The sequence below is a fragment of the Osmerus eperlanus genome, chromosome 6 (genome assembly GCF_963692335.1).
Source record: "Osmerus eperlanus chromosome 6, fOsmEpe2.1, whole genome shotgun sequence".
Taxonomy (NCBI): Eukaryota; Metazoa; Chordata; class Actinopteri; order Osmeriformes; family Osmeridae; genus Osmerus; species Osmerus eperlanus.
In genome coordinates this window covers 10550037-10566649 of record NC_085023.1, presented here as the reverse complement: position 1 = coordinate 10566649, position 16613 = coordinate 10550037, and the positions used below count along the sequence as shown (strand labels likewise).

Genomic DNA, 16613 nt, shown 5'->3' with positions numbered 1-16613 from the left:
GCTTGTTCCAGGCAATGGCGTAATATCAGTCCCCAAACCCAACACACACACACATACACACCACAGAGATTTTAAACTATTGGAATACTTTGGTTCTGCCTACACATTACTGTGTTGAGGTGAGAACTGACACATATGAACTGTGTGCAGTTAAATTGTCTATCTAAAAAAATGAAATTATGTCAATTTCTAAACCACATCCAAGTGTCTTTATCTTGAGCCAGCGCAATTAATATCAGCAACAACAGCCCTTTACTTAGTTTGATTTATGCTTCCATCACAATCATTTGTCCCACAAAAAAAAAGTATTTTAAGTAGCGCTCTGAGATAAATCAAACTCACCTCAACTAGTTTCAAGTCCCAGACCCAGGTCTAGCACTCTTGCTAATACAGCATTGACACCCACAAGCACATTTAGACATGAGCCCTAAAGGGATGTTCTATTGTAAGTAAGGACTGGTTTTATATGTGAACATGAAACCTATGCGAGAATAGCCCTGTTGACCCAGATGAGTATCAAGATGGCCACAGGTTCAGACAGAGCCCAGGGGTGAGCGAGTGATGATGGAAAGCTAATAAGAGGAAGTCATGCCAAACATGTCTTCCATATCACGGTAGTGCCACTCTCTCTACTGGCGAGCCCACCACAAACAGCTGAGCTCTGCTACAGCTGCCATCGCACTGGGATGGTTCCACTGTAGTCTGCCACAAAACATATGATATATATAGTGTCCTTGTTACATTATTCTACATAGACCAGAAATGTATACCCTGTGGTATTGGAAGTCTAGTAAGTAATTCAAATGTTTGGGTACAGTACTAAGGAACGAAACCCCATTACGTTGCTTTATTTAACAGCATACAGCAACAGTCTGGAATAATTACACATATCAGGTTGGTGCAAAGTATGGCACAAGTGCCCGTGTGTATCATTACATACAGTGTCCTGAAAGTAGCAATGTCGTGGCAGCTTTCTGCATGTCACCAGACGTGTATGAGGGCAGTGATGGATGTTTGAGGGTTCATCTCTCCCTTTTCTAGAAGGTTGCATTGCTTTGTGACTTTTCCTATGTCGTGAATTGAGAAAAGCATGGAACCAGACTGTCAGGAGTGGGTAAAAAAAAAAGGTTAAAAAAAAAGAAACTTAAAATGTATTTATGTAAACTTGACTTGCAAACAATTATCTTCTTGATAAAACGTTATGCAGAAACAAAGTCCAGATGCTATTGTCAAAGCCGAAGATTTTCCAACTTTTATGTACAGTATGTGGATGTAACTTAATGTGATTTAGTTACCCATAAATCAGAAGGAACGAATGTATCCAGAACTGTGATTTACGGCCTGTTCTGTTATTGAAGCCTCCGTGTAGAACTAAATGTTGAGGTCTGTGGGCTGCATTCTGATTCTTAGCTGTGTTATTGTCGTGGGCTGTGCTTTGAGATGGTGGATGGTTACAAGGATCATTATTCTAAATTGCATGATCAGCAAAGATTTGGAAAGGTTTTGCAAATACAAATACCCTTTGGTGGAGATCCAGTTTTGGAAAACTGTGTGTTTGTGGGTATTATTCCATGTGATCTACAGAGGAGTTTTGTAAGTTTGCGTGCTATGAAGCTAATACTATGACTGTTCTGAAACAGAACACACATAAAGGAAATACATTTGTAAAAATGACATTCAGATTCAGTTAAAGGTGATAACAGTGTAGTTTTGTAGTTTTACAGTCATGGGGGAGTGGAGGAGAGAATGTGTGAGGAGAGTTAGGTGCGGGACAGTATCCTAGTATGCACACACGTGTATATATACGCAATTGTGTCATGCCTTGCGTTTTTATTTAGACGCAACTTTAGGAGATAAGAATGCTTATCTCAGCAGTAATAGCTCTTGGGGGAGGTGGGTGCGGGAGTGTGAAGCTACTAAACCACCCTATTGTATCCTGCCGTATAATGTGAGCATGGGGTTATGTACCATAAAAAGGTTTAGGTGCTGCATTGTTAAATGTTTTGCACCAGACACACCAAAACTGCCCAGCTACAAATGTGTCATGATAATCGAACCCTCACATGCAGGGAACTTGACATACCTATACTTCTCTTATTGTTGACCTGACACAAGTTTTTGCTTTTGCGGGTATAACACTGTACAAGCACTCCCTGTTTGAAAGAAGGAAAAGGAAAAATATATTCCATCAATTTCTTGGGGTATTAGTTCAGAGAGAAACCATATGAATAATGGTGTTGTACTGTTACTAAAGACAAATGTTGAAAATGAACTGTTACTAAAGTTTTTTCACATAAAGTGCCAGAAGTATTTCCTTATCCTGTCTGAGGAGGAACTTGATGCTCTTTCATGTTTTGGGTTGTTTCACAGTGAAGAACCAGTTCTCAGGTTTAAACAAACCATATCCAGATTCTAGTGTTTTTCTTACAGCAGTCACCTTACCAGTGTGCAGCTCAAACCACGTTGTAGTAATTAGAGTCTTATCCGTGGTGCTGTGGCTAATGAAATAAACAAACAAAAGCAGTGAAAGACCAAACTCTGATAGAGGCGACTGAACTGGATCTGTGTCTTTGTATTGTAGACCTGACTGTGGGCCAAACTAAATACAGATCTGGAATTGAGAAAAGGCAGAGGGAGGAGAGAGTGTTCCTCTCTCACTGTGTGCTTGGTAATTCAACACACACACACACACACACACCACACACACACACACACACACACACACACACACACACACACACACACACACACACACACACACACACACACACACACACACACACAGACACACACGCAGGACAGGTTTGGACCCAGAGGGTTGTTGCAGTGCTCTTGTGTTGCTGTAACTGATGTCCTGTGGGATGCAGAGAGGTACTGTAGAGAGGGAGCCTGAGTTCCTCCACAGTTCCTTTGTTTACCCTGATGGTTTCCAGATGCTCTTGAGTGATCGGAGTGCTACGGAACGCCATAGAGTGACCCGGCAGCCGGGGGGGCCTGTGCCAGCAGCACGGACTATGTCCAAAAGCTAGCTGGAATACTTGGAAAACATGGCTTTGCTTTGTAATTACCCTAGCATACAGTCCAGATGCCAAGTGTTCAGAAATGTATTGAGAAATTAGAAGTTTGCCTGTGTAGAGCTAAGTTTTTCCACAGAAGAAAGCATTCCAAAAACATTCCTTCAACCCGGTTAAACATCCTATAGGATAATAGAGCAAGATCACATAATACACTGACGCACAGTTGGTCATTAATAGCTGTATGAAATCATTTTGTTATGTAAGTAGTTATAAATCATATTAAAACTGTTTTATTTAATCAAATATCATTATAATTTTAGTTGAAGCCCTATTTGAGCCCTGCCAGGACTTGATTATATGCTTCCTGAAAAGGGAGATTTTCTTTTTCTTCTAATTGACCTTGCTTGTCACTTGGAGAGTGCTATCTGTGAGGCCCATCTATCCAGAATCCCTCAGGGGGGATTGTTTTTTTAAAAACAGAGTGGCATTGTGCGTGAGCAAGTGGAGATTTATCACTTCACCCAGCACACCTGTCCCCCTCGTCATTTTCAGTCTCAAGACACTTTTCTTCACAGGCATTATAAAGAGGCAGCTGCACCCGCAAAAAGACCCGGAGAGATTGGGGGACGAAAGCGATAGGGAAAAGAAAGAGAGAAAAAGAGGGGGAGAAACTCGGGAAACAGTAGGCTCATTTAGCTGGCAGTGCCTGGTAGGATTGATAAATAACCCCCAGAATGCACCTGGCTGAGGTTCTGGCACAGAATTGGGCTGTGGAGCAGAGTGGCGGAAACAGCCAATAACAAACTTGGGTTCTGTGGCCAGTGCCCCACAGCTGAGGAAGGGGGAAGGGACAGTGTCATTCTTGTGTGAGAGGCTGAAGCAGCGGCCATCTGCAGGCTTGGGGCCTGACTCACAGCATCTCTCTAGAAACCCATTAGACCCTGGACTTACTTATGTTACACTTACAGGTTTAATATCTATCATATAACACAAACTAAGAACCTCTGGATCACATCTCCGGCGATATGAACAAGGAAGTACTGCCAAGGCCTCATTGATGTCAAGTTTCAAAGCGAGTTTGTTTTCTAATAACATTTAAGCTTATTAACTTCTTGTTGAAGTTGATTTTTGTATCGCTGGCTTCCTGCATGGGAACTTACCAAAGAAATCTCCTGCAAAAAAGCTACAAAAAGAAGTGAAATACAGTATAAGCTAATGTCTCTAGGTATATAAACTAAAAGTATAATGAAACTCACCAAGCCTTCTTCCCACTTGTCAAAAATAACAACTGAAACTATGGATACAGGGTCCCGGGAAAAAGGGGCCCAAATACATGTATTTGGGCTCCTGTTTTGGTGGACCCAAATGCAAAAGACAGAAGGAAGCAGAATCAAAATAACTCTTTTGTTCTTTTGATAAATAATTGATTTTAAGTAGTATTTATTTATTGACTCAAACACCACAAAAACCTTGGCAACTCTGGGTCTCTCTTGAATACAAACCAGGAAATCAGGCAAAAATAACAAAGAAACATGTAGGAGTAGGAACACGTAGAGAGGGACTTGAACACGCAGCAAAAAGATTAACAATCAGACAAAGACTGACAAGGGGAGCTAACCTAAATACACAGGTAAGGGTGACGAGAATGGACGACAGCTTGGCAATAACTGATGAGACACAGGTGTGTAGGGAGGTAGGAACCACAGACAGAATGACAAGGAAACACCAGGCAGGGAATACACTAGGGAAATACTAGGAAAACATTAGGGACACTAAAAGCATAGCCGTGACATTGTCGAGAGTTGAGGATACTCTAGGGACTGGCGATGACCTTCAATGTGGAGAAACTCAGAAAGGATAGAAGAAACTAAAAGAAAGCTCACAGCTCGCAGCCACTGTCTTGGTGGAGGCTGAAAAAATTAGAAAGGAGGTACAGTTGTCTTCTTAAAGTCATGGCTATGATTAGGGTTACAGTAACTACGTCACAGCCTGGCTATCTTGGGAATAATCTGATGTCATCTACGAGTCCAGATCAGGGCCAGGACTGTGGGGAAAGGTAGCATTTTCCTACTAAGGGTTAAAGGCAGCATGACCTCTAACTGAAGTTCAGGGATTATGGTCTGTGGTTGGGTTGACATTTTTTGGAAGGACACGTTCGAATGTCCACTGATCATTTTCCAGGGGTGTGCTCTGGCATGGATAGGACAAGAGAAGATCACCTTAAGGACCCAGACAGTGGTTGGGACTGGGTTTCCGTAGCGGTCAGTAATGGACACCATTCAATGACTTCCAATGGAGCAGAACTCCGCTCTTTCCCCAAGACATTACAGTAGAAATCATGGCAAGCCCAGAACAGGCGCCACCCCGCACGTCCTCAACCTCAAGAGAATGCCCTCAGCCAATCCAAGGGATGAATCCAATATCCAGTGAGATATACAAAGGCTATTGCGGCATTGGTATCAACACTGAAGGTCTCTTGAAAGAAGGTTTTTTTCCACATTCCTCCTTATGATAATGAGTCTCATCTGTTGTACTGTACTTATGGCTGTGGCTACAGTCGTTGGTTTGTTCGCGGTATTTTATCATCCCCTTCTTGCCCTCTCACTCTCTCCATCTTGCTGTCTCTCACTGTCTTCCTAACATGTAAGTTAATTCAAAGCAGAACAGTGATTTTACGACAACTTTCAGTGTTTCTCTTGTGTTCTTCCCATATGGAGGCCATCTGCTTCGCATTTCCGCCTCCTCCCCTTTTCTCTCCTCTGCCCCCCCCAACCTCCCCCCCACCCTCCTACAGTCCAGGAGGGCTTGGTTGGAGGGTCTCTCCCCAGCTGGCTCTGATGACTGCTAGTCTGCGTTATTCATCTTCTTTTTGGGGGTGTTAGTGTGAGTTGGTGTGAGTTTTCTTGAATATGGGTACCTGAAGGAGCATCCTTTTCTAACTCTCTCTCTCCCCCCCCCCCCCCCCTTGATCTCTGCAGGTTAAACACCTCTCCCTTGCTATACTCTTATTTGACTAGTGATCACCCAGGTCATATTTCGCTTCCAACTCTGTTTTTTGTCATTCCCAGTTCATTAAGCTTGTCTAAGGGCATGATGTTTCTGGCAAAGCAATACAAAGCATTGAGCTAACCTCTCAATCACAGCACCTGCTGATATATACTGTAGTCCATCTGAATATTACTGTGAACTTTCCTCCAATTTGATGTTTTTTTGCTCCAGTGAGTTTGGCTGGAAGTCTGAGCTGCAAGTAGGAGGGATGCAGGACATAGTGTTGAAGCATTCCAGTTGTTGCATCTCAGGGGTGTATGAAAAAACGGTCTGTGTAACTGTAACGTCATCGCTTTTTCCTCCGCATGTCCATTTGTGCGTCTGTGAGTCTTCCTGTGTGTGTGCCGTGTAAGAGGGTGTATTTCTTCTTAACGTGTGGCTGAACTGCCAGAGATGTGTGTGTGATGAATCACAGCCGTGCCTGCTGTGTTACAGTACTCAGGAGGATGTGGTTGACTGCTCGTAGTTGTGTTGTTAAACCTCCCCCCTCCCCTCATGTCCCCACGCTGTCCATTCCCTCTAAACACCCTGACCCTTATCTCAGCACACTGGGGTCCAGGGTAGGAGCGCAAACAAACATTGACTCAGTACGACCCAGTGCTGCACAAGTGATGCACAAACAGAAAAACGTCTTCCAGCACGAATGCTATCGACCTCATCTCTTTTTCCAAGCGTAGTTTTTTTTTTTTTTTTGCTCAACAAGCACCCACAATGGCCCAAATTGGTCAGATATGTCCTTTTGGCTTTAAAATAGCGTGGTGCGTGAGTGTTTGTATTTGCTGAGAGCAATGGACAGGACAAGCCGATGTCCATAGGCCATCAAAGCACACATCCTTTGGCTGAACGCCTCATGTGTCCCTGTAACACCACAATGCTTCTGTTGACACAGGACTATTAAGTGGCTCTTTACTTATGGTTGGATGGACTATATTTGCAGGTTTTCTAGAACCTATTCTAGAAACGTAACAACGACTTTGTAACCAACCGTATGTGGGCCATTCTACTTTCTTCTTCCTGCTGTTTGTCTTGTCTGCTATTTCCCAGAAAAACTCTCGTTTTGAGCCTCGACTCACTGAGGAGTCAAGTTGGCCAATGTCTCCCGTCCTGGATGATGGCGCATCTCTCAGCCTGGTACTAAACAGGCACAGCAACCCAGATGTTTTTACTGACATGCATTCCAAATTGTTTTTGGCCACTGGAACGGGGTTGGCACGCAATGAAACAAAAAGTTGCCATATGCTGAGTCTGAGACCTACAGGACAGACTGGCACTCCTGGCATGGACAACAACAACAGCCACCCACCGTGGCCGCGCCATTGAAACCCCGCGAAAACCCAAATCATTTTGTGGTTCCATTTCATGTGACATTCAGGCACTAACACATTCAAATCATTCCCGGTGAAATGAGGCTTGCTACATCCTGAAGTCCATTGTTTGAGCGCTGTTGTTCTTCAACCAGCTGCCCGTGTCCCACCTGCGAGTTATAATTTGATGCCGTAGCCATGACGAGTGATCGTGAAGCCTTACAGACTGTGACCCATGTCAGGCAGACAGGAACACGGAGCTGGAGCACTGCATGGAGCGCCGGGGAATGATGGTCAAGAGGTGTTAAGTTCTCACCAATCAGACACCCAGTTCACACAAAGGATATATGGAAAACTGGGGATCAGCAGGTCTAGATAAAGTATATCAACAATGATTGAGATATTAACAGTAATAATTGTTGAGATATGCAAGCAGAGAACGTAGCTTTTCAAGAAGAACTGAGACTTCTGGAACACTGTATGTTTTGTGTCTAGTGTAGTACAGATAATCAAAAAGAAGCAGTCCAAATTCAGCCTAACCTTGACTTTTTCGATGTGATTGCTTGGATGCATTCGTGTTTGGATCTTTGCTCCCAAGCCTGAGGAACGTCAGTGTTTCCATCCTTCCTGCAGTCACGGTGGAAATGCTACGTTGACAGTAGTTGACCTCACTGCACGGCGCAGCCTGTCATGGTGAGCCTTAGCTGGGAAGCTCTGAGGTGCCCGTCCGACCTGGACTGGAGCAGGTGCTGTACAGTACATTAGGGTTGCCATTACTCACACAGCGCAGGACGGAAGCCCCCCTCCTACCTCTACCCTGGAGCCGCAAGTTCTCTACCCCCAAATATTTTCTCAACCTCGAAATATGGGGGCTGCAGTTGCTATGGTAGGGTCGCTCTTCTGAGACTGTGGACAATTCCTCAACGTCGAAGAGGGCTAAGCGGGTCTTCATATGGCCGGACGCAGTCCTAGCTACGGAGATATTTGTGCAGATCATATCAATCTGGTGACTCCTCCTGATGAATCTGTTTATGGTGGGTTGTGTTCAGAACTCAACATGAGAGACCCGAGTAAAACTCCCTAATTGGGTTAGCCTTGGTGATTTATCCCTTCAATGACATCAACCGTGCGTTTGTTTGCAGCACACTGAGGGAACGATTTGCCCTTTGCTTTGTTATGTGGCCAACATATACTCAGAGCAGGAGCCCCTCCCAGGAACAGACCCTCTCATGAGTGCTAACTTTCTTTCTTTCTTGGCTAACTATCTGGCGTAATCATCACCCTCACAAGACTTGGAGGAATACACAACAGAGCTGTAGTTACAAGTGAAAGTCAACTACAATACTGAATACCACACAGGGGTTGGATGAAAACGTATTGTGTGCTATGAGGTAGAAGTTTAGGCATGTAGAGGTCCTGCTCTGTAGGTAATGTTATACTTAATGCCTTTTTACCCTTGTACAAAAGTTATTTGTTCCTTCCCCTCGGTGTGTAAAATTGCAATGTTGACGGTCAAGGTTGATCATTTGTCCATGTGAATGCATGAATAGGAATACGTGTCTACAGTCACTACGTCTTGTGTTTTCAGGCCAGGCCTAAAGGAGAAGGGCTGACTCCCTACCAGGGGAAAAAGAGGTGCTTCGGAGAGTACAAGTGTCCCAAGTGTAAGAGGAAGTGGATGAGTGGCAACTCCTGGGCCAACATGGGACAAGAATGCATCAAATGCCACATCAATGTCTACCCACATAAACAGGTACTGCTGAAACACTAACAGCTGTTTTCGATGGCGTTGGGAAGAGTATTTATTTATAGATAGATGTTCAAATTGATATTTGTCCCTGAGGTGACTACACTATATTATAAATTATTTTATTATACATTTAAAACATAATTTTCCAGGATTTTGTGTAAACCTTTTATCATAAAATTGAGTAATCGAACAACAAACCTATGTAGATTGCAAATCATATACTGAAATTATTTGCACTCAGAAAGAGGGCCCAGATCTGATGGTGACAAGCCCCACTCCTTAAAATGAGTGACTGAAACATTGCCTCGTCCATTTGATTTATAACATTTTTATCCAATACCATTTTTATAAACTAGTGGAATCACTGTAATCAAAATATTGTATTTCCTCTGTTTTCCGTGTTTGTTAGATTTTCAGTTTAATAGTATGGATTTCACAATTGGCGTTTTACACATTTACAAAATTATATGTTAACCATATTGTGGTCATGTCTGCCTGCGTAAAAATATAAAAAGAGAAAAGTTCACTAAAACAAGTATGATTTCCCCCAAATATACCCCGGTACTTTCTTATACGTTTATTCCTGTAAAATTATCTTTGAAATTCAAACTTCAAAATGAAAAGGTTGCTTTCTTCATTTGGTACCTGTGCACAGTAGTTCATGAGAACAAAGCCTTAGATGAAATGTTCCCCATGTCTGAGACATAATATCTCTGACATTCAGTCTTTTCAAATGTACATTTCAACACATTCCTTCCATACCGCCACATGAAACAGAACTGTGGGCCCATACTAACTTCAAAACCACTACAGAAGAACATGCTTCACGCTGCTAGCAATTACACTCAATTGGGCTCCTGCCCTTTTGCAGGAGAATGTTCTGCAAGAAGCCCTTTCTCTTTCATTTCAGTCTTTTCCAGGAGATGGAAAGGTGAAGTCAATGTTTGGCTCTCCCAGTTCTTTTGTTCTAATCTGTGACAGATCACTGAGGTACTGTCCAAACACTGACATATGCAGTTACCTCAGACAGATTGTACGGTATACCTGACAAACGTGATACAGCTGTGTCTCTGCAAAAATATTGTTATGCCTGATATCTAAATCAGACATATTGTATAATAGGGAAACGAAAAATCATTAAAGGGAGGCATTCATAAAGATCACCTAAGTCTGACCCCCCGATCCAGTGAAGGTTGTTTCTTGTGGAACCAGCTGGTGAGACAAGAATGTTCATCTGTGTTGTGGCTAGCCTAGCACTCACTGACAAGTTCCATGCGTCGGCAATGTCACCCGCTTTCCCTCTGTCAGCACCTGAGATAAACCGCTCATCATGGCAGACAGCTCTCCCCCAGCCACATCCGTGTCCCAACTGAAAAACTCCTTGACAGGAATTAAACACTGCATTTTCGTTATCCTCTCATGTTGGTATCATGCAATGAAGCCAAGTGATTGTGCTTTATTCTGCACAAGACACACCCCGAAGTGTTTTAGATTCCATCTCTATAACAAGATTAGTGGTCAAGGACTGCAGGTTTTAGTATTAAGACATTGGCAGGGTTAAAGATGTGGGTTTTCGGATTCATTTAACTATGAGTGAGCGTCCAAACCTCACTGCAGGCATTCAAGGGTAACTCCATAAGCTGGCTGGGCTGGTTTCTTCTACTGTGGTTACAAAACACAATCGGAGACTCTGGAAGAAATCGTAAAAAAAAACTTTCTCCGACAACAATGGGTGGGAAAGCAAATGACTGCGGAGTGATTGTTTAAACATCTTCCAGAAATCATTGGCACCGAAGGATCCCTCTGTCCTTCGTACAGTTTCCAGGAAAGCCATTTCTAGTGTTGTGTTACAGGAATTTCCTTGCAGGTCTGTATCGTCAAGTCTCTTCAATGCAGATTTTTGGAGCAGTGGGATCAAACAGTGTTGTAGCTCTGAAACCAGTACTGCCATTTACAACTGCTGGGTCCATTTTGGAATAATTACTGGCTGAAGCATTGGGAATGAAACAGGGCTGAGTTGAAGGCAGCCCCAAAGCAACATCTGGAAGAGAGCAGGGGTATTGGCTGTGAGCATGTGTGAGTGTGTGTGTGTGTTTGAGAACACACTCATCCCTGCTATCTCCGATTCTCATGTTCTCTCTCCCTCTCTCTAGCGCCCTTTGGAGAAGCCTGATGGCCTGGACGTATCTGACCAGAGTAAGGAGCACCCGCAGCACCTGTGTGAGAAATGCAAAGTCCTCGGCTACTACTGTCGCCGTGTGCAATAATACGCCTTCCCCTCTTGTACCCTCAGACAGAGACATCTACTCCCTCCAGCCACCTGTACTGCCTCCCCTGAAAGGCGTCCCTCACCCCTCCCTGCCTCCTTCCCCCACGCCGTCCCACACCGGCGTGCAGACCCTTCTCCATCTCCCCAGTCTGTCCTCTGAGAGAAACCCCTTTCCCCCCATCAGTACAGTCCCCATCGCATACGTCACCCCTACCACCCCTTTTACGATTCCTTCCATCTCTTCTTAACCCCCAACTCTAGGTACAGGTCCTAGTGATTTTTCTCATTTTCCATATAGTGGTTAAAAGTAGGATTATGAATGGGAGAAACTGGCTTAGTATAGTAACCTACTTCCACTTTGAGTGAGTTTTTGCCACAAAGTGCTCTTTCTAAAAAGTTCAAACTTGCCAAATCCTTGCCTGTACATATTTTGTCAATGAGCTCTGGTTTACCAGCAAACCAGTGTAACCCAATTGTATCGACGTATATGAGTTGTAACTGATAGTTGATTGATTGTACAGTATTATTAGCAATGTGTTTTATCGGTGTCACTGACAGTATTGTCACCTGTGTCGGCCACAATGGATTACCTCACTTTGGGGTCTGTTGGTTTTGTGTTTACAGAGTTCTGCCTTCCTTTTCCCTGCCAAGTGAAGTGTATGTGGATGTGCTGAACATTAGAACAGGGCTTCTTATGATGGTAATGTAACCATGTTTGGGTCTACAGCACATTCTTATTAACTGTGAATTAACTAAGGGGTAATGCACCATTCATCCCTGGCTTACATTTGGCCTATTTATTTGTGATGTTGTCTATTGTGCAATTGAAATTGATTTAACTGGGACATATGTATGTATGTATGTATGTGTGTTTTTATCAATATATTGTGTAACTGCTTCCACATCTTTAGAAACTACTGTTGGTTGATTTGTAGAACTGTTCCTCATTTAAGTGAAGTACATAGGGCCTATATACAAGAGACTTTTAGTACACCTGTTATGCATTTCACTTTTAGTTATGATAAGATATTCATTTACATTCACAAGCAGTAGTTTTGAGATTTGTCTGTTTAACCGTGCAATACCATCAGTTACACTTAACCAATATTGCATTCTTGGCTACCCTAGTTGAGCAGTAAATTGGCAGTGAACTATACTGTAGGTTTGACTTTGTTGATTTAGTTGTTTGTGCTGACAGGTAGAGCTGTTGCTCTCTATAGTAGTAATACCTCTTTATGACTGATCTATACATCTTCTTTCCGAGGGGCTGAACCCTTTACAAAGTGTCAAACAGGATTGTGGTAAAGAAAGTTTAGTGGAGAGGGGTTAAGCAATGTAGGACAGTTCAGTTTATCGTTTGGTGAAGAAAGAGAGAGGTTGCAAAGGTTAATTGGCATGGTCGTGTGTCATTTCTAAGGAAATATTGGAAGTCAAAAGATGGATGAAGTTTATGTGTGCTTGATACCACTTACAACCATAAATCAATGTCTTTAATTCAAGGGAACTACACATCCATGTATCCCTGTTTACATAAATACAGTATACTCAGACATTGAGTATTTGTTGGGAAATCTGGACCGAAGACCATTGTTGACCTAACATTTTGTAAAAATGTTTGTAACATGGAAATTAAGGTTAAAGTTAAGGTTGTAAATAGGCCTATATTGTCATCTAGTAGTAGGTAGTTTAAGCAATGTTTTCAACACTAAAGCATTTACAGTGAAATGTTTCTTTTTTTTGGGACAAATTAATCTGTTTCTCCATAATGTGGAATGTATTTTATACTGTGCTAACGTGCCTTATGAAGACGTGCAGAGAAGAAAATAAGTATCTAACATTCGGACAGAAATCAAATAGATTTAGAGCTGGAATTGATTGAGGACTTGAGGTAACTGTGAGATACATACATCTGCCAATGTTAATGCTGGTTCAAGATGTGAATACACCTGGGAGGAAAACAATAGTACCCCATTAGCACTGAAAGTTAAACTGACATTTTCCTCTACACTAGTTGTTTATTTGGAGGCAACACTAACATTTCCAGCTGGCAAAAACAATAACATTGCACTCTGTTTTGGAACATCAACAAAGATTAAAAAAAATGTTATTTTGTCGTCGGAACTCAAATAGCTCTAAAAGCTGTCCATATTACATATACATCTGATTAAGCATTGTTATATAGTCTGATGATATAGAGTCTGAGGAAATCTCACATAGTTACTTCCAACAAGTATTAACATGGCCCCTACATTCTGTTGGGACAGAGCATGAACTTTCCTTTGTCAGAGCGTGCAGAATATGCACGCCTATCAAATGAATTGGTCATATGTGGTTATACTGAACCATCCTCTATCAGAAATATACACAGTTATTGTTGAAAGGACAAATGGATCACAAATCAGTTGACATGTTAGATATATTGCAGTAGGTTATTACATCGATATTTATCTCTGTCCATTAAATGTTGGGATCAATCTATTCTCAATGCTGTTTGAAAGCAAGTAGGTAAGCCTGAAAAGCCCATATGTCTATAACACGACCACGGTGAAATTCTTACAAGATAAATCTAATTTATCTTACTCTCCACACTTACTGTAGTTATAGCGATGCCATAGTATAGTGTTAAATAGACAAACACCCCAAAATATTTGCTTAGACTAAGAGTATTACTAGAGTACTGAAAGAGTTATGACATTTGCTTTGCTGTAGAATGTAAGGAAATATCTATTCGTATCAACTTCCTTCAGAGGAAGTTAATGATCCTGATATGGCTCTTGAGATTCTGGCCAGAGAAAAAGCCATGTATTACAGCTGGCATAGAAGTAGGAAAGCAGTTATTACAATGTATGTGCATTTAAAAACTTTACAAGCCTTTAGGATGTCTTTTGTCTTGAATTACATATACTTGACTTTTATAGTACCTTTTCAGTTTGATATTTTCTATGAAGATATGTGTATTTTGGAAAACTTAAAATAGATGATGAAATTTTCAGAGAAATTAGCAAAATTACAAGTTATTTCCCTGATAAAGATATTTACAAAAGACTATTTTATGTATATATTTGATGGCCATCATGTTTAAGGATATTAGCACGTTTTAAATGTTATGCAATATTAAAACTTTCGATGTGAAAAAGGGCCTATTGCTGAGACACAAACAAAGCTGGGAGTTTTTATTTTATGTTTTACAGATCTGAGGCGTTATCCTACAGAGATATTTATGGAAAGATTTTTTACAACACTTTTTGTATAAAATATGCAACAAAGTTACACTAAGAAGGAAATATTGATGTCTGCATAGTATATTTTAAAAGGTTGGTACATAATTAATACCCTTAATCAATTATAAGCCTTTATATTTTCATGTTTGTTTATTTGTGGTTAGAAATGTTAAATATTCCACAATGATACCCAAGTGCTCCAACTAATATGCCTACAACATGAGTTATTTTATGTCCTTTGAAAAGCATGAATTTATTCTGTATACAAGTATTACTTTTATAAATATACACCAATGTTGTGTCACCCAAATGTAATACCGTAGTGTTGAGATATTCTTCAGAAAGCAATAATACTATTGTATTTACATGCCGAAGAAATCATCTTTCTATATTAGTGACTGATACTCACCACTCTATAAGCACATTAAACTGTGAGTTGTAGTTTGCTTTAAGCAACCATGACAAGGAACTATTGTGAACTATTATGTTGTTATTCCTTGATTAGAAATGGTGTACTTCTGTGAGTGAGACAAAGGACTATGGGAGTGTTTGCATGTGCATGTGTTTGGGGTTTGAATGAAGTGTTATTTTGTGCAATCTATACTAATTGAATTTCTGCACAGTAATGTAGTTGGCTACACATTGTTTCTAACATTCTTAACAACTAATTGTTATAATTGATCACATGTATCATTCACTGATAGTGTATACCAAGTACATATTTAATGAATGTATCGGGTTAACAATAATGTGGTCATTAGAAAGTCTTGTTTATATTTGTTGATGTCATTTGAAATCATTTTAATGCTATAATTTGATTGGAAAGAGCACAGACGAACAGTGGGTTATGATGAAAACAGTTTGTATAACTGGGAAAGCAAACAGGAAGGACAGGTCTGTTGTTCACGTCCATGAAACGGCATTCCAAAATGTGCCTTATTTTTTTTGTTAGGAAACCGACATTAGTGCTTGAGTGCTATTAGGAGTCTGACGAATAAAATCATACTGAATACAAAATGTTCACGCGGGAGTCGTTTTTTTATTGAGTTGCTTTGTTTAATGCATATCATGGCCGTTAATGGGAGGCGTTCCCTCCTGGGTTTCATTTCAGCCAACTGCAATGCACAGTTCTTTGGGTTCTGTCCAGGCCCCTGAGTTAACATAGTGTACGGAACAGCAAGTGTACGTTTTTCCTTAGACTGACCTCGGTGCCTGAGTACATCTACAGGCCTGATGTCTTAATGCCTTGTGCAAGAGGGGGAGTGCGTGGATTGTGCCAGGAAGGTTTAGATGGCGTGTACATTGTGGTTCTGGTGGTGTAATAGCCCTTGAGAGCAGGGACCTTGTCATTCTTCATCAGAGAGGTCCTTATATACTAGTGCTGAAAAGACAAGTCCTTGCGCAAACACATTAAAAATATGGAAAACTAGACTTTTAGAATAGAACAGCAAGCACTGATAACCTCAACTATATAGAGGAAAATGTATTCCGACGGTAACATAAAATGTTAAAACCTAGCTTGTAACAATTGTAAACATGTTATTGTTGAGTGAGTATTAGAGGTTGGCTGGCCAAGTTTCCAAGTGCGTTGGACACGCATTCCAAATAACTCAAACCTCACTAGAGGGTGGGGACCCAAATTATATCAAGTTTGTTACAACATCTCCAGCTTAAACAGAGCAAGAGTTGCGATGTCTCTATGGCAACAATGTAATTGGAGAACTCAAACAAACGGTGTAAGGTCAGTGCGCATATGGTTTCATTTAAGAGCGAGGAACGCTTTTTCTCGTGGCCTCATTATTTACTTTCATAAAGTATTAGCTTGATAAGCAGCACCACCCAGTCTCTGGTTTTCATACACATTCTGGCATTGCCTTTTACAGGAGACATGCTCTGTTGAAACTCTAGTTATCAGAAAACAAAGGACGCAAGATCAACCTATTGAAACCTAAGGCTTTGGGCCAGCGCCTAACAAAACACACATATTAAATTATTCAATTGTAT

The 16613-nt window shown here is 41.4% G+C and overlaps 1 protein-coding gene across 2 annotated transcripts in view; it reads left to right on the top strand.

Moving 5' to 3' along the window:
• Positions 1 to 15630, top strand: part of zcchc24 (zinc finger, CCHC domain containing 24) — a 28866-nt gene extending 13236 nt beyond the window's left edge. Inside the window, exons 3-5 of one of the 2 annotated variants that reach the window (XM_062463417.1) lie at positions 8958 to 9122; positions 11273 to 11315; positions 11413 to 15630. In XM_062463417.1, the coding sequence (XP_062319401.1) occupies positions 8958 to 9122; positions 11273 to 11315; positions 11413 to 11636 (432 nt within the window). In that variant the 3' untranslated portion in view covers positions 11637 to 15630. Of the gene's footprint in view, positions 1 to 8957; positions 9123 to 11272 lie in introns of both variants that reach the window. The other variant, XM_062463418.1, reaches the window with a different exon arrangement.
• The last annotated feature ends 983 nt before the right edge of the window (positions 15631 to 16613 follow it).